We start from the raw sequence: 21555 nt of genomic DNA on the forward strand, positions 1-21555 counted from the left end.
GTGTGTTTCGTACTAAAGTATGTCTCGTACTAAAGTATGCCTTCGTTTACTTTGAAGGCTCGACTGTTTTGTGGGCGTTTTGACTTAATGACAAAACTTTCCGATTTTTGGCAGCGGGGAAAACCAACTGGATTTCGGTAAAACACATCGCATGGCTTGAATATTGTGTGCGCTTTTTGTGTAATATAAGTTATGTTGTTGGATAAGCTAAATTTTTTCTAAATATTACTCTTCCTACGATTGATTATAATAATATTTTCGCTAAGAAAAATGTGATCGCTTATCCTATAATTTTATAAACTTAAGAAGATATAATTATGTACTTGTATATAAATAAAGTGGTGTGTTACACTTACCAACTGGTCTATTATTTCGGCGTGTACCCTCCGATTCTTCCAACAAGAGTGGCGCATGCCGTCGGCCACTAACCAGCGACGGCGCTGTGCAAATCAAAATGGCAAATATAATGAATTTGTAAAGAAGCTTGAGTGATGTTGTAGAGACTCCTGCTCTTGGTGTTGCAGTTGTCGATGTTGACGGTGGCGTTGGTCGCGCTAATTTGTCTATAACATCCGCTGTTGCTGCCGATATTGTGGATAATGCTGGAGATGATGCTAGTGCCGATGTCGTCGTTGTGCTTGCTGTGTTTCCTGATTTATACATATCTGTTGCTTTGACCCATGTTTCGCAACTTTTGACACACGTCGTGGATCGGCATGAACTGGATGCACTTGTGTTGCTGATTGCTGTCGTTTGCGACACTTTTGTACTGTTGTTGATGGCCATTTTCATCTGGTTCGCTGAGCTTCTTATACTCTACTTCGATTCTATTGTTTGGCCTCTTGGTTTTACAAAAGAAGTTATTATTTCACACTTAATTTGTTAGCTGCCGATATTACTTCGCAGTTGTGGAGATTGCACTTATCTTTTTACTTCTATTTTCACTAGCACTTCTGCTCGAAACACTTTAGCACTTCACTATATTATTTTTATTTCGAAAATTAATTGCCTTTAAATATACGCAAAAATGATGTAAATATTAGAAAGATATTTGTAGGTGTAAGCTCGCATGAATTTTCGACGGTTGCACTTCTTTCGCTTATTTTAGGACTATGGAACGGAGAGTATTGCAGCGATAATTTACTTCTTCACTTTTAGACGCACTCAGAATGAGCAAGCCTACACGCTTCTTGGCGTTTGCGTTATACTTGGTTGTGACAAATTAAAGCAACAGCCAGAGAAACTAAACCAACTGACTTGTTCTGTTGACAAACAAACGCGCTCGCGTTCTGACACCGACTGACAGAATGACCGCCGGCGGCGAGTGAACTGTGTGTAGTGAGTGGCTGGGTGACTCTGTGACTCTGTAATACACTTCGTTGCGTATCGAGCGCGGATAGCAAGCAGGTTGCGATTGTTTGTTGTTGATGTTGTTTGTTGCGCCGTTTGGTAAGTAGGTGGGTAAGTAGTGCGAAGCGAGCAAACGCTTAGATTAGATAACACCTTTGCTGAATAAAAAAATTATTAATTTTCTACGTTATCTACTTCGCTTTTACTTTATTATTATTTTATTTTTTTGGTCTACGCTTTCGACCTTATTTAGATGGTACTCTTCAGGCTGTGCAGTCGGTCCTTAGCTTGGCGCTTATGAGCTTCTTCCGTCGTTCGTTTATCAATGAATTTCTACAATTTGGATTACCGTGTATTTAGGCGCCGTCGCTATGTTAGCCTTCTCGTTTATAGACGTACAAACAAATCTGGTGCTCGCCGTGTTAGATGCGGTTGAATAGTGCAGTTTGCGTGAAAATTCTATTTCTGAATTTTAATATTTTTAATAAAGTGTTTATCTTGCGCGTATTGTGCCGCCTCTATTGTAGCTGCTTCTTGTGATATTTGCCGTCTAGCCGTCGCTATTTCGACGGTTTGTAATGAAAGAAAATTCGTATTTTGCCCCTTCTGTTTGGCTCGCTTGTTCGCTAACACAGTTTTTTGATTTACACACTTTATTTTTAAATTTTCTCTTTAATTAAACACAATGTATATTGTCGTCACTGCTTGAGGTTTTCCTCGATCGGATATATTCACTTCAGCTACAGTAAAACCGAAATAAACTAAACGTTTATTGATGGAAAAGTGTTGGTGTAACAGTTTACTCAAAAACACGTTTGTCTATGAGCAAAGATAGATTGAATAGTTGACACCCTGATGGCACAGTTTTTGGCTGACAAGCGATTGGTTGTATAAAATGACGATTTTATTGCTAGAACTGTTGTTCCGGTGCCATATATTTGTGCTCTAGTCCAGCCTAGCTATCCCTATTTATGACTTTTTGAGTAAATTACCCACAAGTTTCCTCCAAAAGCCCACGGAGCTCAAGGCCCTTTTGGAATCACGCGATTATTACTTAACAACAAACAACTGCTACGCGGCGGTGTGATAACAGTTTACACTTCACATTTGCTGTTGTGCATGCAAATAATTCGCATAGCTCGCGAAACATTTCAAAAAAATCTGCGACAAGTCAAATGACTTTCAATTAAAATAATGCAACGCGGAATTGTTCGATTTAATAACTTTTAATATGCGGACCGTAATCATCGATTCGATTTGTTTCATTTGATACTGACTCGCGTTATGTTCGTCGTGTGCTCCTTAGCGAACGTTTCGGAAAATAATGTCCACACACGGGATCTGTCGTTGAATAAATAAACCCCTCAGCGAGCGCGCACTAATGGAAAGAAAAAACTTTTTTCATTCACTTAGTCTTTACAGTTGCTATTACCGTCGCTGCTGCTTGGCTTAGTTGTCTGGCGGCTGGCTGTTTGGTCGCTCAAAGCGGTCGTTCGGTCGGTGTGTGCCCACTCTGCTCAAAAGCAAGCAAGATATTAAGATACTACGAATGGGTATGGCATACACAAACACAGATACCGTGAGATACACGATGTTGCGCTATTTCTGCTCTTTCGCGCCGCTCTGTTCGGCTATGCTCTGCGCCGTGCAGGGCTGTTCACTATTGTACATTTATCTTAAAGCGCTGAGCTGTAGCTGCCGACGACTTAACCAAAAGAGCTAATTTGGCTGTTATTGCAATCAATTCTTGGGTTTGAATACGTCTGTATTCGTTTCGTTTGCCGGTGTTGTTGTGTTTGTAGTGGCCACTGCCGAATGCAACCACTTCCTATGCCAGAGAGTGGCGTCGACGTCGACTAAATACACGTCGTCGTCAGCGACTAACGTCCGTTGCAGCGCGCTTGGTTGTCAACAACAATATGATCGTGTTGCTGAAGCCAACGGCCACGAGCACCGTAGATAACCGAAGTGTTGGCGCTCGTGCTGGCTATGCTCACGCTCCCATTTACATTCGCGTTCGCTTTAGTCATCGCGCAAACCAACAAATCTACAAGCAAATGTGGCGAATGAGAAACCAGAAACGATCCAATAATAAATGCTGATTGCAGTGTTGCCAACGAGCAAGTTAAAATTCTCAACATTTGTATGTACATTCGCGAAAGAAGGAGAAATGTTTTTAGTTCTTGGAGATTTGCCTGAATGTGAAAATTACTGAAATATCGCTTCAATTCTTTTAAATATTAAGTCTATATTGAGGTTATGATAGGCGCTTTTCACATATATACATATTTTTCATATTTTCAGGTTTAGTTTCAACTTAAAAATAAAATAACAAAAATCCTAATTTTTAAGATTGGAGACGAAATAAAAAATTGCATTAATGTAATCGAATTATTCCGAACTGCATCTTCAAAACGAAAAATACAGCTTGTAGGAACTCAACTGCAAAATACTATCAATCTTACGTTACATTACTCTATCTACACTCTCTCTCTCTCTCTCTTACAATCGATCTCTGTTAACTCACAGACCCACGGAATTTTGTAATGGCCAAGAGCGTGTCCGCGCACACCCCGACGTCAACGCCGCTGCCACAGTCAACCTCGCAGTTCAAACAAAAGTAATTGAAATGTTTGTCAACATTCTATACTTCAGCAACATGTTGCTAATATGTTCATTTCATACACTATGGTTGATTTCATTTTTATTTTGAGATCATTTTTGTTTTTGATTATAATTCTTTTTAATCTAGTATTTTATCATAAGACTCCAAGTGCGAACTCGGAATTAACTATAATTGCAATTTAGAAATAAAGATTTTTTAAGCGAGAGCTAACTAAAATTTGAACTGTCGATCAAAAATGTTGAATTGTTACAAAGTAAGTTCTTTCAAACTCTTACTATTTTTTCTGGTCATATTTTTTTCAGTAAAAAGATGAGGAAAATTCTTACGTGAATTTTTTAAAAGAATTTATTTTTTAATTAAACTCTTATACGAATATAAAACTATAAAGTAATTAACAAATATTTTACATATTTATGCTCAATAAAAATTATAGTTTATGAAATTTAATGCAAATTTGTTTGAGAAAAAAATCTTGACTTGAAGTTTTTTCAATTAATAGAAATACATATAGTAACTACCTTTGATAGATACCAGAGCTGTTTGATATCTATTATGTTTTATATTCATTAACATGGCATAAATACATATATTTTACGAGAACCATATTGACGGGGGTAGTATGTATTTACAGACTTAAACCAGGGTATATGAAATAATGATTATATGAATTGCTTGAGAATGACTTTACTATGAAATTGATGAAATAAATTCAATTTAGTTAAACGAGTGCAATACACTAATAAGCGTATTTACATACATATTTTGATATCATTACATTACACAGCTCGCATAAGAATCTCGCAAGCCTTGCTTATGATAGACAACATCATTATCGAGTTACGCACTGTAATAGCTAACATCATTATTGCCACTTTTACAATCATAAATTCATGCACACATGTGTATTAATGTATGCATGCATGTGTGTATGTCAGTCCGTACATCAGGATTCAATCCGCTCCGCTGTTTGCCATCAAAATCCAACGACAGCGAAAACCACGACGACAGTTTTTAATTGCACCACCAATTAATTTGCATGTAAACACAAATTGATCACAGCAACAGCAGCTGAAAGAAGTCGGGGAGCAACAGAGAGCAACAGTCGCGACGTGCTGGCGAATAGCAGCAGCAGCAATAATAATAAGAGCATAGTGTAATATGCAAACTACAAAAACAACATAACTACAAACACACACACACACGCGTACTCACTTACTCACACCCGATGTGCGCGTTAATCGGGTGGCAACAATGCAACACCAGCAACAAATGTGCAACAGCAGCGTGCACCTCGCCCACTGTTATCTTTGTGCATACATACATACAAACATATGTATTTACAATTGTTGCTGGTCTTATGGACGCTTTTTGACTTATGTGCGCCTTTGCAACACATCGCTTGTTGGTGCAGCAATTATGTGCATGGATACGGGTGTTGTACCCACCAACTGATTGCCGACTATGCGCAAATTGTGGCACGTACCCGACCCGTTGTCGCTGTCCAACAGACATGAAGTTAATGCCACTTGCAGTGGCGTAACGCTGTTGCATGTTGTCAATTGACTAATTTGCCACAAAGGACCGAGTTCCCGGCGCGAATGCAAGAAGACGCGAAAACTGAAGCAAATTGCATAAGTCTTTGAAGATTTTCACGATGCTCAAGATGCTGCTGGCTCGAGTGATGGCAGTGGTGCTGGCGCTATTGTGTCATACATACATATATTTGTATGCCGCCGTGAATACTGTTGCCGATCGCAGTATTGGTGGCGAAGATGGTGATAGAAGCGATAGATAAGCGGCCGTTCTTTGCAAAGGACACTTTATTGGTGCTTGGTGCATTTCTTCTTCTATTTATTTTTAATGTATGAGAAAACCATGGAACTAATTTTTGTTGGATAACAACCACTCAAAGGTGGTTTAAAGAGGTCTCAACCTCATTATTGCTAATATTTCCAAGGTTTTTCACTTGTCAGTAAAATGTGTACTCTAAATTTAAAATAACATTAAATTCGCAAGATATAATATCCCGAATTGTTGTATGCTTTCGTAGTTAGACTACAGGATAATGTGGTCACAGGGAACCAGTCTTTAACTTATTATTTTGTTGTTATTTGCTTCCGGTTAAAGGCGTTTTCTATAAGCAACTGTCGATCCTCTAAAAAGTAAAATAAATACTCGCCGTCGTGTTCTGTAAGCATTCATAAAGAAGCAGTTTCATAATAGCCTTGACAGACGGCAGCGTTAATCCGGATTAACTGCGCAGACGGCAGCTTTGCGAGTTTGAAACTCTGGTAAACAGCTGATTGCCATTTTTACAACATTTTCAATGAAAATGGATAGAAAATAAACATTGGGGTTGTTAGCCGACCAAGTGTTGCAAAACCATTTTTTTACAAAATATTTCTTTTGTTTCTTCTTATTTTATTATTGGAAATTTGAAAAACAGCTGTCAGTGTTGCTTGTTTTTCATTCACAATAGATTAAAATTGGCCATTTTAACAATCTTGCCAACGAAAATGTAGTTAACTCTCTAAAATTTTGAGGATTAAATGGGAGTTAGCAACGAAGTTATCTTCGCTAACTATTTAATTAATCCGGATTAATGCGAATTAATGCAGTTAGTCCGGATTAACGCTGCCAAATAGTTTAAGAAGGTTTTAAGAAAATTCCTCTACTAAAGTATAAGTTTTAAAGTCGTAACAGTCAAAATAAATCAAACACTAACAAGCAATTCTTTGAATAAAACCCCTTCAATCAACAATTCTGCTTACAACGAAACAGCGCCCGTTTCGCAATTTGAAATATTTTCTCGATTACGGTATATCCCAAAATAGAAATTTTACGATACCTGCCCCAGTATGCGGGTATCCGCCCGACGAGAACTCGACCATATACGAATAAAATGTCATTTTCAAATCACGACCTATTTGAGAAATCAATTTCTCCTACAACCACACCCTGCTACCACCCCTTAAACAAGAAATGGCAGATTATAACAACAAATGTTAGCAAAGCATAAAATTAATAAGTTAGCAAATTAAAAATGAACACGATTTCGCGTGATGTGTGAGATTTGTTCAATTTGTTCGATTTTGCATAGCCATTGATCATACCAGCTCCACTCGCAGCTATAAACACGCTCGTATAATGATATATGTATTTGTTATGCATTTCATCACATATCAAGGCAATTTATTGTGTCTACTTCGACCAAGAACTGTCCATCAAATGATCGGCCAGCGTGTCCAATGGGTCTCTCATGTAGGCGCAAATGATACCGAAGGCTATTCGAATGCTTTTTATGTACTCTATGTGTAGAATGATTGTATAAAACACTATACATCATTAAAGGTCTTTAATAACCTAATTTTATCCTTTAGAGTCTAACATGAAGAAGATCAAATTATAACCAGGAGATCGTTAAACACTTTTGGAGTAAATACAGGATGGTGAGATGGAAACATTTAAGCATTTCCTCCGGAATTTACAGGCTTTCGGCAAACCAGCAGAGATAGTCGAAACTGATATAAGGCTCAAAGTGCTTTTTCGATTTCTGAGGGTCTTTATGATCAGTATATTTAGTAACAGTTTTAGGTATTACAACAGGCCGATGTTCTAAGATATTCAAGTCGCTTTAACCGTTTGTAGCATTGCATCTAAAATTGCTTAGTAAGTGGAGCGATGTAATCGTGCATAAGGAATATTAAAATCTAATAAATCGTTCATAAAGCCTTAGTTATCGCTTCGTTTCTAACAGATTGACAGTTTTAATTGATCACCTCTTTCAACAATCTGATTGGAATATTTAAAGTGTCCTCAAGCGGAGGTAAGACCACCCCCACCAACTGCAGCCGCTCAATATATTGAGCGTACAATTTGAATTTTCACGATCAACTTAACGCTTGCTTAAGTGTTTTATTAGGTTTACATAAACTTTGAAAATAAAACAAAGGCTAAAATAAAATTGTTATTAGATTTATTTATCGGAAACATTAATGATTTACAATTTGCATAACATTTGTTTTGCCACAAGTAGGAATGCCTAAGTAAATACCCACAACTCGTGCCACCCTGCCAGTTGGCACCCTCGCACCGAGACTCCACCCGCATCAACAGCAGCGGTGAACGCTTTCCTATCCATCGACTAACTGGTCGTTTGCATGGCCGGTTGATTAACTGACCGTTACGACTGCGGCGACGGCTGCTGTTTTTGCCACCGGCGCTGGTCACTGGGCCGGTGACGCTCTGACTTGAGGAAGTATGAAGTCATTTTTATTTTCAGCACTATATACGTCGCTACCCCGAGTTCCATGTGGAATTGGAATCAAATGAAATTTATGCACATATCTTCAGGGCGTACACGAGCTACTCACACACGACTACAACGGTACATATACACATGTAGATATGTATGTACTTTCATGCTTAGGACTGCTCGAGTAGTCAACTATTCGACTACAAAATAAATATATACATACATATGTACGAACACTTGTTGCTGCTACTGTCTTACAAAGTAGAATTTCTGCTCTCCACTTACAGCAAAATCGAAAGCTGTGACTTGATTATTGCTTTTGTTGTTGTTGCATTTTTAATTACTGTTTGTTATTGAACATATCGAATGATATATGGAGTGCAATTGATGAATGAATGTGAATGCAAATACGAGACTACCAATGAATTTGTATTAGAAGCGCAAATCACACATACAAACATAAATTTATATCTGCCGATACGATCTGGGCGGCACGTTCAGAGATTCTACTCTTCAGTTATTTCTCCGAGTATTCATAGTATATTCATGGAAAATCACATTGGGAAGCCCACTGGCCCTCGACTTCGGCGAAATCTGGTTTTAGTTCTCACTACAGACAAGATCGTAAAATACTGGGTAGTCGAAAAAGTCTTTTCGTGTTTTGTCAATAGATGTCGTTGCAGTCGTATATCACATTGTGTCATACCATATAGTGTTGGAAAGGTGAGAACTTAAGCTCCATTTAACCAAAAAAAAATTAAAATTTCCGGGAAGTTGAAAAAAATGTACAGCTATACAAAAATGAGTGAACATAATGAACAAATTCGCTATATTTTGAAATTTTTGTATAAAAAAGGGAATAATGCCATGCAAGCCACCAATGAAATTTGTGAAGTTTATGGAGACGTTGCTGACTCAGTTCGTGTAGCACCACAATGGTACGCTCGCTTCCGTTCTGGAAATTTCCATGGGAAAGATGCACCTCGCTCTGGTCGACCTCTACTTGGAAAAGTCGATGAAATTATGGAATAGATTGACCAGAACCGCCACATAAGCAGCCATGATAATCTAAAAAAACGTCCAGAACTGATCAACAGAAAGGGCTTACATCAGGACAACGCTGATCATACAGATCTTTGATGACTCGGCAAAAACTGGGAGAGCTTGGCTGGGAAGTTTTGATGCATGCACCATATAGCCCTTACCTTGCATCATCGGACTTAAAGGAGTAAAGTTTGCTTGAAGAGAAACCTGTGAAAATTACTTGTCGCAGTTTTTCGCCGAGAAACCAGAAAAGTTTTTCACCGATGGAATAATATCTCTAGCGGAAAAAATGGCAAAAAGTGATCGACCAAAATGGCACATATTTGGTTCATTAAAGTTCATTATAAAAATAAAAAAATAAGTTGAAGTTTGATTAGAAATACGAAAAGACTACCCAATACTATGTGTATAAGTAGTACATAGATCCCGAACTAGTTTTAAAAGTTCGAAATAAAAATATAACCTTCCAGCAAACTTCAAGTTTCATGAATTTGATATGCACTGCTTCGCCGTCACTTTCTTGGCAAGGTTTAAAAATATATTTAACCCGACCACAACGAATACCACTTAGAAATAACTGAAGAAGTGTGAACATCGAAGCAAAACTTAATACAGATATGTATGTGGAGATTAACCCTTATTTTCCTTAGTGTTTATAATGATCTCCATTTAATTTCAGCATACATATCGATTGAATTTTAGGCGTTTTTATAAAATTAGTCACTTTTGTCTACAAAATATGTAAGACGAGAACAATTATAAAATTGCCACTACAAAGTCGCACTAAATTCTATTAGTAAAAGAGGTTTCGCTAGAGATATGACTACACACATTCATACATATGTATAATGAATATAAATACGACTTACGCCCCTTTCTGAATTACTCTACCTCAACTTCATACATAAAATAACGTTTTCCGTCTCTAAATAGATGAAGATTAGTCCAAAGTGTGAATTACTATCATCAAATCCGCCAATTTATAGCTGCTTATGAGAATGTGTATTGCGAAAGCGAATTACAACTTATGGGGCACGTCACAGAATTCGTAATGATGTGGGAAATATGATCGCATCAACAATTAACTGAAAAGCCATAATATAGAGAACGATAGCAATCTCAACAAACTGATTATTTCAGAGTGCCCATACATACATACATACAAGTACATACACATACACACATATGTATGTAAATATATACATAAATAAATACGCGGTTCGCCTGACCGACGACAATGCTGATCGCCGCCAAAGCTTCTGCCGTTGCACTTTCAATATTTCATTTGCCGACTCTTCAATGACAATGTAACCACAAGAGACTACATTCAATCGACGATCGCCAATGACTAGCTGTTGCTGCCGCGTGCGGCTGTGTGAACGCTGACAATGTTTAAATTGATTACGGTTCGGTTGTAAGCTCGACTATGTTGCTAAGCCCGATAAAACTCCAATCAACGCATCAGACGAGTATTCATAAGAAATATGTATGCATGTGTATGCATGTGTGCGTGTATTAAAATCCGCAGCATCATAAATAAATATCAACAATAGTTGCTAATGAATATCTTCAGATTCGGATAAAATGTAACACTTGGAATGCCGCCCACACAGCTCTGAATTATTGCCTATTGACATCCTTATATCTTTCGTTCTGCAGTTATACATACATATGTATGTATATGTGTTTGTATTGAGTTTGACATCATCGCTGATGTGTGTTGGCTGTGGCTGCCAAAGCCGCTATCGGTGTCATATTTTCATTTACTTTGTGGTAACAATTCTGCTTTTAAGTTGATTGATAAATTTATCTGCTAATTGCAACAAGGGGTTAGATGCTAGCGATTGCGAAAGAAATAGGTGAAAGTAGTATTTACAGTAACTTTTTGTTTTGCGTATCCGTCGTTGAAACCTTTTGCACCTCCCTCTTTTCTATATCACATATTATTTAATTAAAATGCTTTTATTGTGCTTTCGCCATTATTTCTTAGTTTTTTCTTTGCTTGCTACTCAATTAATACACAGCAATAAGAACACATAGTACATACATATCCACATGCCATACACAAATGCATAACACATTCAAAGTGAAATTCGAGCTAACCATTGACATCTCCCTGACTTGACGTTGATTTCCCCTGGTTTTCCTTGGATTAAGTGATTTGTGCGAGTATAAGCGGTGCAACTGTTTACCAGATAAATAATTCAAGTAGCTTAATATAATAAACATGCGTGTATACACATATATGTATGTTCATGCAATATAGTATGTACATCATATATACGCATACATACATACCTACATACATACATATGTAATTTCACACTCGTTTGTACGTATTTTGCAATGCAGTAAAACACAATAATTAGCGCAGGTGCTAGCAGTGTGACAGCGATACAAATGATTGTAAGTCATTGATGACATTTGAGATATGTGTTTCTATATACATATACATATATATGTATATATAACATAAGTGTATGTCTATCTATTCAGGTATTCAATGGCTTGGTAACTACACTGTACTTTAAAATCATCATAATTGCTCTCTTCCATTCACTAAAGCCGAGACAAATGACGTATCAAACAAACAACTGGTTTAAATCAAATAGGCTGCCAAAATTGGATAGAGACAATAGAAAATATTGGTTTAAAATATGATAATGATAAAATGCAATACCAGAGGAAGATTCCTAAGATTAGCCCAATTGCCAGCAAAATAAACGTATTTGAAATGAACCTGATCATCTACATATACTCAACTCGGCAGTTCTCCACAATAATATTAGTTGGGAAAAGTCAAAAATGTTTAGCGGTGGATGGAATAAACAGGCTGGCACAAATGAAAAAGGCTCACTTAATAAATTATAAAAAAAAGCAGAAAAGAAACATAACGCTTAAAAAATTGATGATCGAAGACAGTCAAGCATTCTTTCATTGATAATAAGTTGAAAAGGTGGCTCAAAAGCGATATTGTAAATATAATAAATATTTTTAGATAACTGTTTAAATAAAAAAATATTGCGAAAATTCTTTGAATGCTTGATCAAAATCTCATGCGATAATATTACTTTATATTTGAAGTGACTAACTAAGCAATGGGAATAAATTTTCGCCAGCAAACGCCTTATCAGCTACCTTTATGGAATACAATGCGCTCATACGATTAACGGTATGCATGTGTGTATATGGGTTTAATTGCCTTTCGAGCAAATTTATAAATAGAACAATTCTCTCTTTAACTAACTATTTCTAAAGTAAACAGAAGTAAGTGTCAAAGTGTGGTCGTGCGAATAATATAAGTATGTACATATGGTACATACAAACATGCATACGCACATGTACATAATATTTATTTGTAAAGGTGTTTATCTTAGTTCCAGCTCCAGCTCTCCTGTTTTTGGCAGCAAGTTATGACTGGTATTCCGATTTAAAAATTACTCCGAAATGCAACAAACGCACAAACTTGAGCGTTTTCCAATTTTCATTGTTTATACCATGTCATTCGCAGTTTTAAAGTCTGCCTTGTAACAAACTTTTTCTGGTCTTAGTTTGCTTTGGTACAACGTAGAGTTAATTGGTAACACTAATTGTCAACTGTTGTTCCGGCAACAAGCCACGGTGAAGACATATTGCAGCAACAGCAACAAAGCAATATTGAAAACGGTTTTATAGGCGGAATGTTGAACATAAATTCATGTACTCTCATTCCTTCTTTTGGATACACACACATACTTACATATATGAATTGGTACATGGCACTGGTGATTAGAGTATGCTATGGGAGGTAAAGAGGTTAACAAGTTAACAGTGCAATTGAATATGTACTAGAGTACCTGAATAAAATAAGCCTACAGGTATCTTGTAGTTTTTTCTTGTATGATTCATGAGAAATAAGTTTTGGCAGGGCGGTACCGACAATGATAAAGTTTTTTCAATTTAAATGTTCATACTAATAACAGAATGTGCACGAAAAACAACTATCCAATTGATCCATTTCGAGGTTCCCTACTTTTTTGAAGAAAAAATACAGAAAATTTAAATATAATAGAGAACGTCTATTATAATTTGAAAGAACATTCTTTGGCATTTATTTTTTGAAGATTATCTCTTTCAAATATTGGCCGGGTCTACGTCTCAGATGGTCCATCCGTTGGCGAAAGACACACGCGTAATGTTTTGCTTCAAGGCCTAAATCGATCTCATTGATTGACTGATGCGATGTGCGGGATCGGCGGCAATTTTGTTTGTTTACATACCCATTGAGCCAGGAATGGATCTCATCGCTGAACAAACAAAAGCCCATAGAGCGAAGCGATATCGCTTGGGAAGGTCGAGCTTCAGTTCTTACACAATACTGAACAAAACACGACTCACTCGGGATCTGTCAAAGAAATTCTATTGAAATAAGTACCTCTAATTTGATGACCAGTTAGCAAGCAAACTGTCTTCGATGCGCCTAGCCACAAATCGGTCAACTAACAGGCACACATACTATCGACTGGTATACTCGTAATAATGTAATCAAATAGGGATGAAATTGCAGGATATTATTCCTTTATAATGACATATTTTTGGAACCTCATATGTAAACTTTTTTAATACAAATGATTAAAATAGAATATAAATTTTATGAGCAAAATAAACTGTATTCCAAGTTTCATTTCATTCATTCTCATAGTAGTAAATGCAGTTCAATTAAGCGCAGGGAAGTGTGGATTTTACCAAATCTTGCGGATTTTGTGCACTGAATTAAAGTATCAATAGCATTTCTACTAGGTTGTCGTCATACATTTTTTATCAGTTGTAGCTGTGTAGATATTATGGTAGGACGTCGTGTGGATGATAATTTTGGTGCAAGGAAAGCCATCACATAAAGCAAAAACCAAAAAATTTTAAGTAAAGTAAATAGTATCCAACGGTTGAAGTCATTCTCTGACATACTTAAAATTCTAAATACCACATAATAAATTGTAAATTTTAAATCGAAAACAAAAGCACCGAAAACTCTTACAATACTTGTAATTAAGTGGTATGTTAAACAAACAAGTGCAAAGTGACGCAAGGTTGGTGGATGAATATTGTGAATATTGGGGACTAGTCCGACAACTGGACTTTTACGTTTGTTTGTCAGTGTTAATGCGTTTATATGAATGCATGTATACGCAAAGGAATGCATGCGCATTCGCTCTTATGTATATGCGTTTGTTTTGCTTTTTCTCTTTATTTTTGAACGTGTTATGTTGATACTTTTGTGGGAATGCACGATAAGAGCTCACATTATTCTTGTCATCGCCCCCTTATTGCAAGCGGCGATCGACGACGCATTGTTGTTACGACCACTTGCGAGGTAACGAGTTGACAAGCTGGCATTGCGGCGCTTTGCTGGCCCATTGAGCAAGTCAAACTAAATAGTAGAAATCGAATGAGTATGGTGATATATGGACATAAATGAGTGTTTAGATATTTATAAATACATGCCCATATGTACATATGTAAGTGCACAACAAGCAGTAAGTATTTAAGTAGTTGCCTAAGACCGCATTATTTTATATTCCTTAAAATAAATTCTACACTAAAGACATGAAACATACTTTTACAACTGAGAATTTATGTTTGTCTCTTTGTATTTCTGTGGCGCAGCGGGAATTGCGTTGAGTCGTATAAATACTCCAGTATTGATATGATAACGTAAACTGGGTCATACAAGGTTGACTAACAACAGAAGTGAGGAAAATGTTGTTTGCAAGCGGTAGATATCAAATTTATGGATTCATAAAATATAACATGTTTTGTAAAATAGTAGCAAATATTTCCTTTCGATGGCGCAAAAATTTTAACAATATTGACACCAGTTAGATTGGTTATATCAAATAAAATCCGAAGTAAAACATGCAATTAGTTCGAATTTGCATACGAAATGCATCAAAATATATATAATCGTTATTGATATATATGTACATATATTTCTTCCAAAGATACAGACACCAGTTTTATAAAAAAATGGGAAGATAATGCCCAATCTAATCGCCACTTTCGTTCTAAATGAATCAGTTTCTGCTCATAGTGGCTAACAATTTTTCAGTTTCGACTCCTTCTTAGCCTTCAACATTACTCTGAACAAAATAAATTTAATAAATAATCCCAACTAAATTTTTGCTATGATCTGTTCGTTTCTGAAAAAATTGCAAAAATTCAGTTCAGATAGTATATATGGTATTGTATATTATTAATAACTATCTATAAGTATAATAGTTTTATTTATTTATTTTATTTTTTTATAATTTTTCAGCTTTTTTGGAACGTACGTATGTAGTTGTGAAAAAACTTTTGAGGTTAGAACATTTTGGTAAACTGATTTAAATTCTATATCATAGTATGTTGTTGAAAATGTCACCTACAAAATTTTATCTTATAATTGTAGTTAGAATAACATGCATCCAAAATTGTTTAAAAATAGCTTTAACACCTTCACATTAGACCGTAGGAAATTCTTAAGCTTGAAAGTCATAATTTTTTTTCGGTGGTGGAAAACGCTTTTTGTGTTTTGTGGAAGTTTGACAAAGCATATGTATGTATAAATAAAGCGGTATTCATATTGTACATAAAAACCAAACCTTTTATACAAATCTATAATTAACTTCTCTAACAATTTATTTGGAATATTCAGATAAGGAAACGATTAGTCTCATATACAATAAAGAGTAATAAAATAATGAAAAATACACTCACAGTTTACTATTTACATAGCATTGGTGAAAATTTGTAAATCACACTATATCATATTAACTATGATTATTATTTTTGGGAAGGGTCGTTTTGTTTGCGCAAACTCGAAAATAGTCTTAATTTTTTTGATAGGATAAAATTAGCTTTAAGGAGCACACCTATCGTGAAATTATTTTTTTTTGTGTTTTTGCGCATTTTGTTAGTTTATTCTTTTAAAATAACATATTAAAATCGATATCTCTAATATTTTTTGAGTTACAACCTTCTAAAATGTAGCCACTTAGTTCAACCGGCTTAATCATTTTATCCTTAAGTTCGTTTTTCTCTCAACCGCATTTTTTGAATTTGCTGCAGTGATAACTCGAAAACAAATGATCAGATTATCACGAAATTTGACTGTGCCATTTCTATCTAATTCTTCATATGATGACCTATCGAATTTCGGCTGCTCGAAAACGACCAAAATACATATGTGTAAAAATAACTTTTTTGAAATGAAGGCACTTTATTAATTTTTCATTTTGTTGTTGATTGTACCGAGAATATTTTCTAATCAAACGAGACTTTTTTAGTTTAAGCTTTTAGGTTTTATTCACGGAGAAGGCGGGTAATAATTCCAGCATTGGAGGATCTTTTTTAGCGCCGTCGGAGATTTTGTATAAGTATTCATATTTTTTTCAAAAATTTCACTGTGTATACCTGAAATATGTATAAATATACCCTAAAAAATTGCAAACAATCGATACAAAAATTTTTATTGTAAATTCTCAAAAATCGACATTTCTTTTGGCTGTCACTCTAGGTGAAAAATGAAATTGAAAATAAAAATGAAAGTTATGATGTTTCTATGAATGGAAGCGAAATACGACCAAAATAAAAAAATTTCTATTCGGATATAATATTCCATATGCTTGCGAAGATCATGAAACCCATTCGCCAAACATCGCTGAAAGGATATAGGTCATGGACAAGTAAGTTGTTTCAATTAATTCTATGAATACCACATTTATATATGTTTGTCATCCCATTGAGCGCTAACTTCACCCGCTTATAGTAAGCTGATCAATTGTCTAAAAAAACGTGAGACTGGAATTATTGCTTTTCCAAAGTAATTGCAGCAATTTGTCTTGACATTTGCTGTGAATATATCCCACGCGTCATACCCACATACTAATGAATGTGTGTATATAAGTGCATTTATATTTTTTTATTTGACTTTCGACTTACCTATCTCTTAACGTACTACATACATATGTACTTGTATATTCATATGCATTTAGAGTTCATCCATAAAATGTGCTACATAACGTAATGCGTAAAGGTGTATGTTTGCCATATGTCTCGTAAGCCTACAAAATTCTCCGATATACAATATCAATATTGACTCAAATTATTGCGAATAAACAAACACTTATACATATGTAAGTGTGTGTACTTGGATATGCCGCAAATATTGTCACATGGAAGGCTTAGGTAAATAAACTGCAAATAAATAAATTATGGCAATTGAACTCATTCAGCCGTTGAAGGTAGAAGAAAGGGTGTTATTTGCTCAGTTTTAAAAAGACAAATGTATCTGAATAAATGTGTGCGATATCGAGTCCATTCGCACTGTTTATGTACCTATTTATACATATGTATTTAGGCATTTTGGAATTTGGCTCACTCCAGAACCATAGCGAAAATATTAAATATTCCAAAGCATATCTGTATATGTGTTACGTAATTTTCTCACTGTTCTTATTGTAAATTAGGTCCTCATGGCCTCTTTACAATTAAATCTTTTCGCCTAATTTGCGGAGATAGGCATTTGATAGTAAATGTGGACGACTGAATTCATTTAAAAACTTTCCTCAGCCACTCTGATTACACGGACTAACTGGTAATCAACGCGGGAGCACAAGTTAATACAAATTTTTGTAATTACATGAGAAATTTTTGTTCACTTGGTAACCCCATAGCATACACCCCCACCTGCTTTTACATTTCGTACAAATTAGAGGGAGTTCACTAAGGTCCAGATTTAATGGAATGAGTTGGTAGTTCAGAACCATTACTCAAAAATAAATATTATGCTGCTGAGCAACATTCTGAAAAAGGTCTTACAGAGAATGTTCCGACTGATATGAGATATAGCAATAAAATCGTCATTTAAACACCAATGTATACGTATAATCCTAAATCGCTACATTATTGCAGAATCATGAAATCGACTCCCGGAGCGTATACGTAATTAACTGGCTCAGCAAGTCAACAGCAGCGCTGAGTCGGAGGCTTATTTTATACTAATACTCCTGCAGTACATTCAATACGAACCTTAAACGTTGCTGCCGAAATGGAAATATCTTAAGTAACAGCGTCGTATTTATTAATAATATTATTTTAATTTTTGTTTTATAAATTTTTCGTACTCTAATTCAATCAGACTTATTAATATTAATAATTGGCTCTCACAACGCATGAAAACTACGTTGCATTAATTTTGATAGCTCAAGGGATGCATCACTATGCGGGTAGAAGCCGAGGTAGTACCACTTTGCGTTGATGCGATTCGAGAGCTCTTTGTTGTTGATCTAGCGTTTTATACTTTCTGCGTTTATTCGCTTGCGGACGCAATCGAATTCTGCTCGTATTAGCAATGCAATTGACACTCTGACTGCAATTGTTGTTATAGTTATAGTTGTAGTTGTTGTTGTTTTCGTTTTCGAATTCGTGATTGTTGTCGCTGTTTCTGTTTGCTTTGTATAAATCGCGCGCGCGCATTTTCCACACACACTGTGCCGCAGACAACAACTAAACCGTCGACGTCACCGACGCCGTCGCAACCGCCTGCGCCGGTGATTATTCTTCACTTCGTATATTTCGTTTCGATTCGGATATTCGCTTGTTGCCAATTGCGCTTTCGCGTTTCTTTCCACTTGCACTGTTATGGCTCTTTCACTGTGTTTTGCAATTATTGTCTCACAAATGCCTTTAAAACCTTTGCTCTTTGATATCACTCGCAGCGCCGCGTTGCACTTTGACTACGCGTGTGATTAAAATCGCAATGCGCACACCCTCGTAGACGAGGAATTTAAAGCGCACGCAAACACTTGACAACAATTAGCAAAGGTCAGATGTTCGGAGACGCGTAATTTGTAAGGTCGTTGATTCGCGCCCGAAAACACGGTGGATAAGTTATTTCGCACTTAGAATTAATAAGCGAAAAGACACAGCGGGAAATTAGCGCACTCACGGCACCACTAACGTTGGTAAGCACGATCTTGGACAAACTGAAGTTGCGGTGAGACACAATTGTCAGCAAGCTAGGCGGACGGGCAGCTAGCCAGCCAACCAGCCTGCCAACCGACCGTTCTGCTGTCCGGCTGAGATGTTCGCGCAGCTCAGTAAAGCGTCCGTCATAGTACGCGTGCGATCGCTCGCGTGTGGTACGCGCTCCGCCGCACCGTATGCTCACCAACACACTTGTCCACCAATTGTTGTCGTATTTCATTTCATATCTTCTCGCTTGAGCGGCGCCAACACAAAGCAATAAGACAAATATAAATGTATATACATATATTTGTATGTTTGTAGTAGCCCCATTGAATACTATCGTCAGCAACGACAACTCTCAGAGCAGCAGAATAAAAACCTTAACTACGTGGGTATATATAATATATAGTTATTCACTTAGGAAAATACGTATAAATATTGTATGAATACGCCGCGATGTCATTGTTAGAAGGAACAGTGGCAACGCTTCGCAAAAAGCTCATCGAACTCTCATGCCGCGGCGCGCACAGCACCGTATCTCTTCACATATTTGATTTTAGTAGTACGCAGCACGCAGTTTTTAGTCACCTCGTATTGTGAGCCCCGTCCTCCCTCACCTTACGCATACAGATTCAACGCCTGCACAAATTTTACCGGCCTCAAAAGTACGCTACATACACAGCTATTCATTTTATTTCAAGTCTCATCTTCATCACAACAATCATCATTAATACCATCACATCATCAGCCGATATTATCAGTGCGGAACGGTTCAAGCGCACCGAGCAGCGTTTACTGCGATGCGGTCACCCTTTTATGAACTTATACCACGCACGAATGATTATTACATATACACACCGGTTGCTAATAAACGCGATTTTGAAATAATATACAATAGTGATTTGTGTTCACATTTGTTATTTATAAAAAGAAGAATATTCGTTCTAATCTTTGGATATGCTAAACTAAAATTTTACATAAATGCTCCAATTTGTCCAAAGGTTCATAGTCCGACAATTGTTAGACGAATTTAAGAATATTTACCTTTAAAACATATAATTATCAGATATCTATGAAACTTGCGGACTCATTTCCGCTTAAACATACCGACATACTATTCAGCAGAACACACTTTCCTAATTTCTTCACACAATTTTCAAACTAAAGACAGAGCTCATATTATAGAGATTTTGGTTAATACCGTCTACTTAATTAAACCTAAACTTAATAGAGATCGAAATACTTTTCGCTTGGTAATAATCTAACCCAAACACGCAAGGGCACATCGTGAAGGGTATAATATTACTCATACGCCACCATCGAATGACAACGCACGCATAAAAACTTTCGTATTGCTTATCTAAGTGTTTTGCTTTTAAAATGCACAGAGTGTGCTGCTGCTGCCTTCTGGGTTTTCGGCTACGGTTGTGTACATTTTTAGTAGATCCGCCAATATTTATGACAAAAGCTGTGCTGTTTTGCATAAGTAAAGTTGTCTGTATAGTACACCCATCTCGCATAGTTGAATACAAATAACAACAAAGGTGTGTGAAATCTGATTAACTTAATGCATATTTGTAGCTTCTATGCATACATATACGAGCACATTTGAATGATGAGGTCAGCCCTTAAGTTGGCGACATAATAACAACCGTTATAAATGTATTTAAATTACTCCGAACGAATTTGCTGAATTTGTCAATAATTTAAAAAAAAATTAATTAGAAATACCAGTTTTAATTTATTCCAGGTATCAGATATAGAATTTTCGACTCAAATTTCTGCAATCTTTCTTACGAAAAAATAGCTCTAAAACCCACTAACCAAAGAAAGATATCAGTAAAAGAGTGCAGATATATAAAATTTATTTGCAGATGGAAGTAAAAACAAATATTTTCGTATTTTTTATTTAATATTATCTATATACAAGGTCAGGTCTTTTTCTACCTGGTCTTTTCCAATGGAGTGGAGGTCCTTCTCTTCCTCTGCTTCCCTCGGCGGGTACTACTCTGAGAACTGGAGTGTTTTCGCCCAATCGAACGTCATGACCTAGGCAACTTGGCCGCTGTCTTTTAGTTCGCTGAACTACTATGTCAAGGTCATCGTATATCTCGTACAGCTCATCGTTCCATTGTCTGTAGTATTCGCCGTTGCCAATGCGCAAAGGGCCATAAATCTTCCGTAGAATGTACGGGGATGAAGAGTGACTTGTAAAATTTGGCCTTTGTCCATCGAGAGAGGATTTTACTTCTCAATTACCTTCTCAGTCCGAAGTAGCACCTGTTGGCAAGAGTTA

The 21555-nt window shown here is 36.4% G+C and overlaps 1 protein-coding gene across 4 annotated transcripts in view; it reads right to left on the reverse strand.

The window, feature by feature from the left end:
- LOC105225527 (dorsal-ventral patterning protein Sog) overlaps positions 1-19393 on the reverse strand; it is a 73264-nt gene extending 53871 nt beyond the window's left edge. Inside the window, exons 1-2 of one of the 4 annotated variants that reach the window (XM_029549912.2) lie at positions 18321-19393; positions 357-1009 (exon numbers count right to left, since the gene is read on the reverse strand). In XM_029549912.2, coding sequence (XP_029405772.2) covers positions 357-792 — 436 coding nt within the window. In that variant the 5' untranslated portion in view covers positions 793-1009; positions 18321-19393. Of the gene's footprint in view, positions 1-356; positions 3674-18320 lie in introns of those variants that run through there. The other 3 variants (XM_019989980.3, XM_049461249.1, XM_049461248.1) reach the window with 3 other exon arrangements.
- Between the last annotated feature and the right edge of the window lie 2162 nt (positions 19394-21555).

This window comes from Bactrocera dorsalis, unplaced genomic scaffold, assembly GCF_023373825.1.
Source record: "Bactrocera dorsalis isolate Fly_Bdor unplaced genomic scaffold, ASM2337382v1 BdCtg015, whole genome shotgun sequence".
Taxonomy (NCBI): Eukaryota; Metazoa; Arthropoda; class Insecta; order Diptera; family Tephritidae; genus Bactrocera; species Bactrocera dorsalis.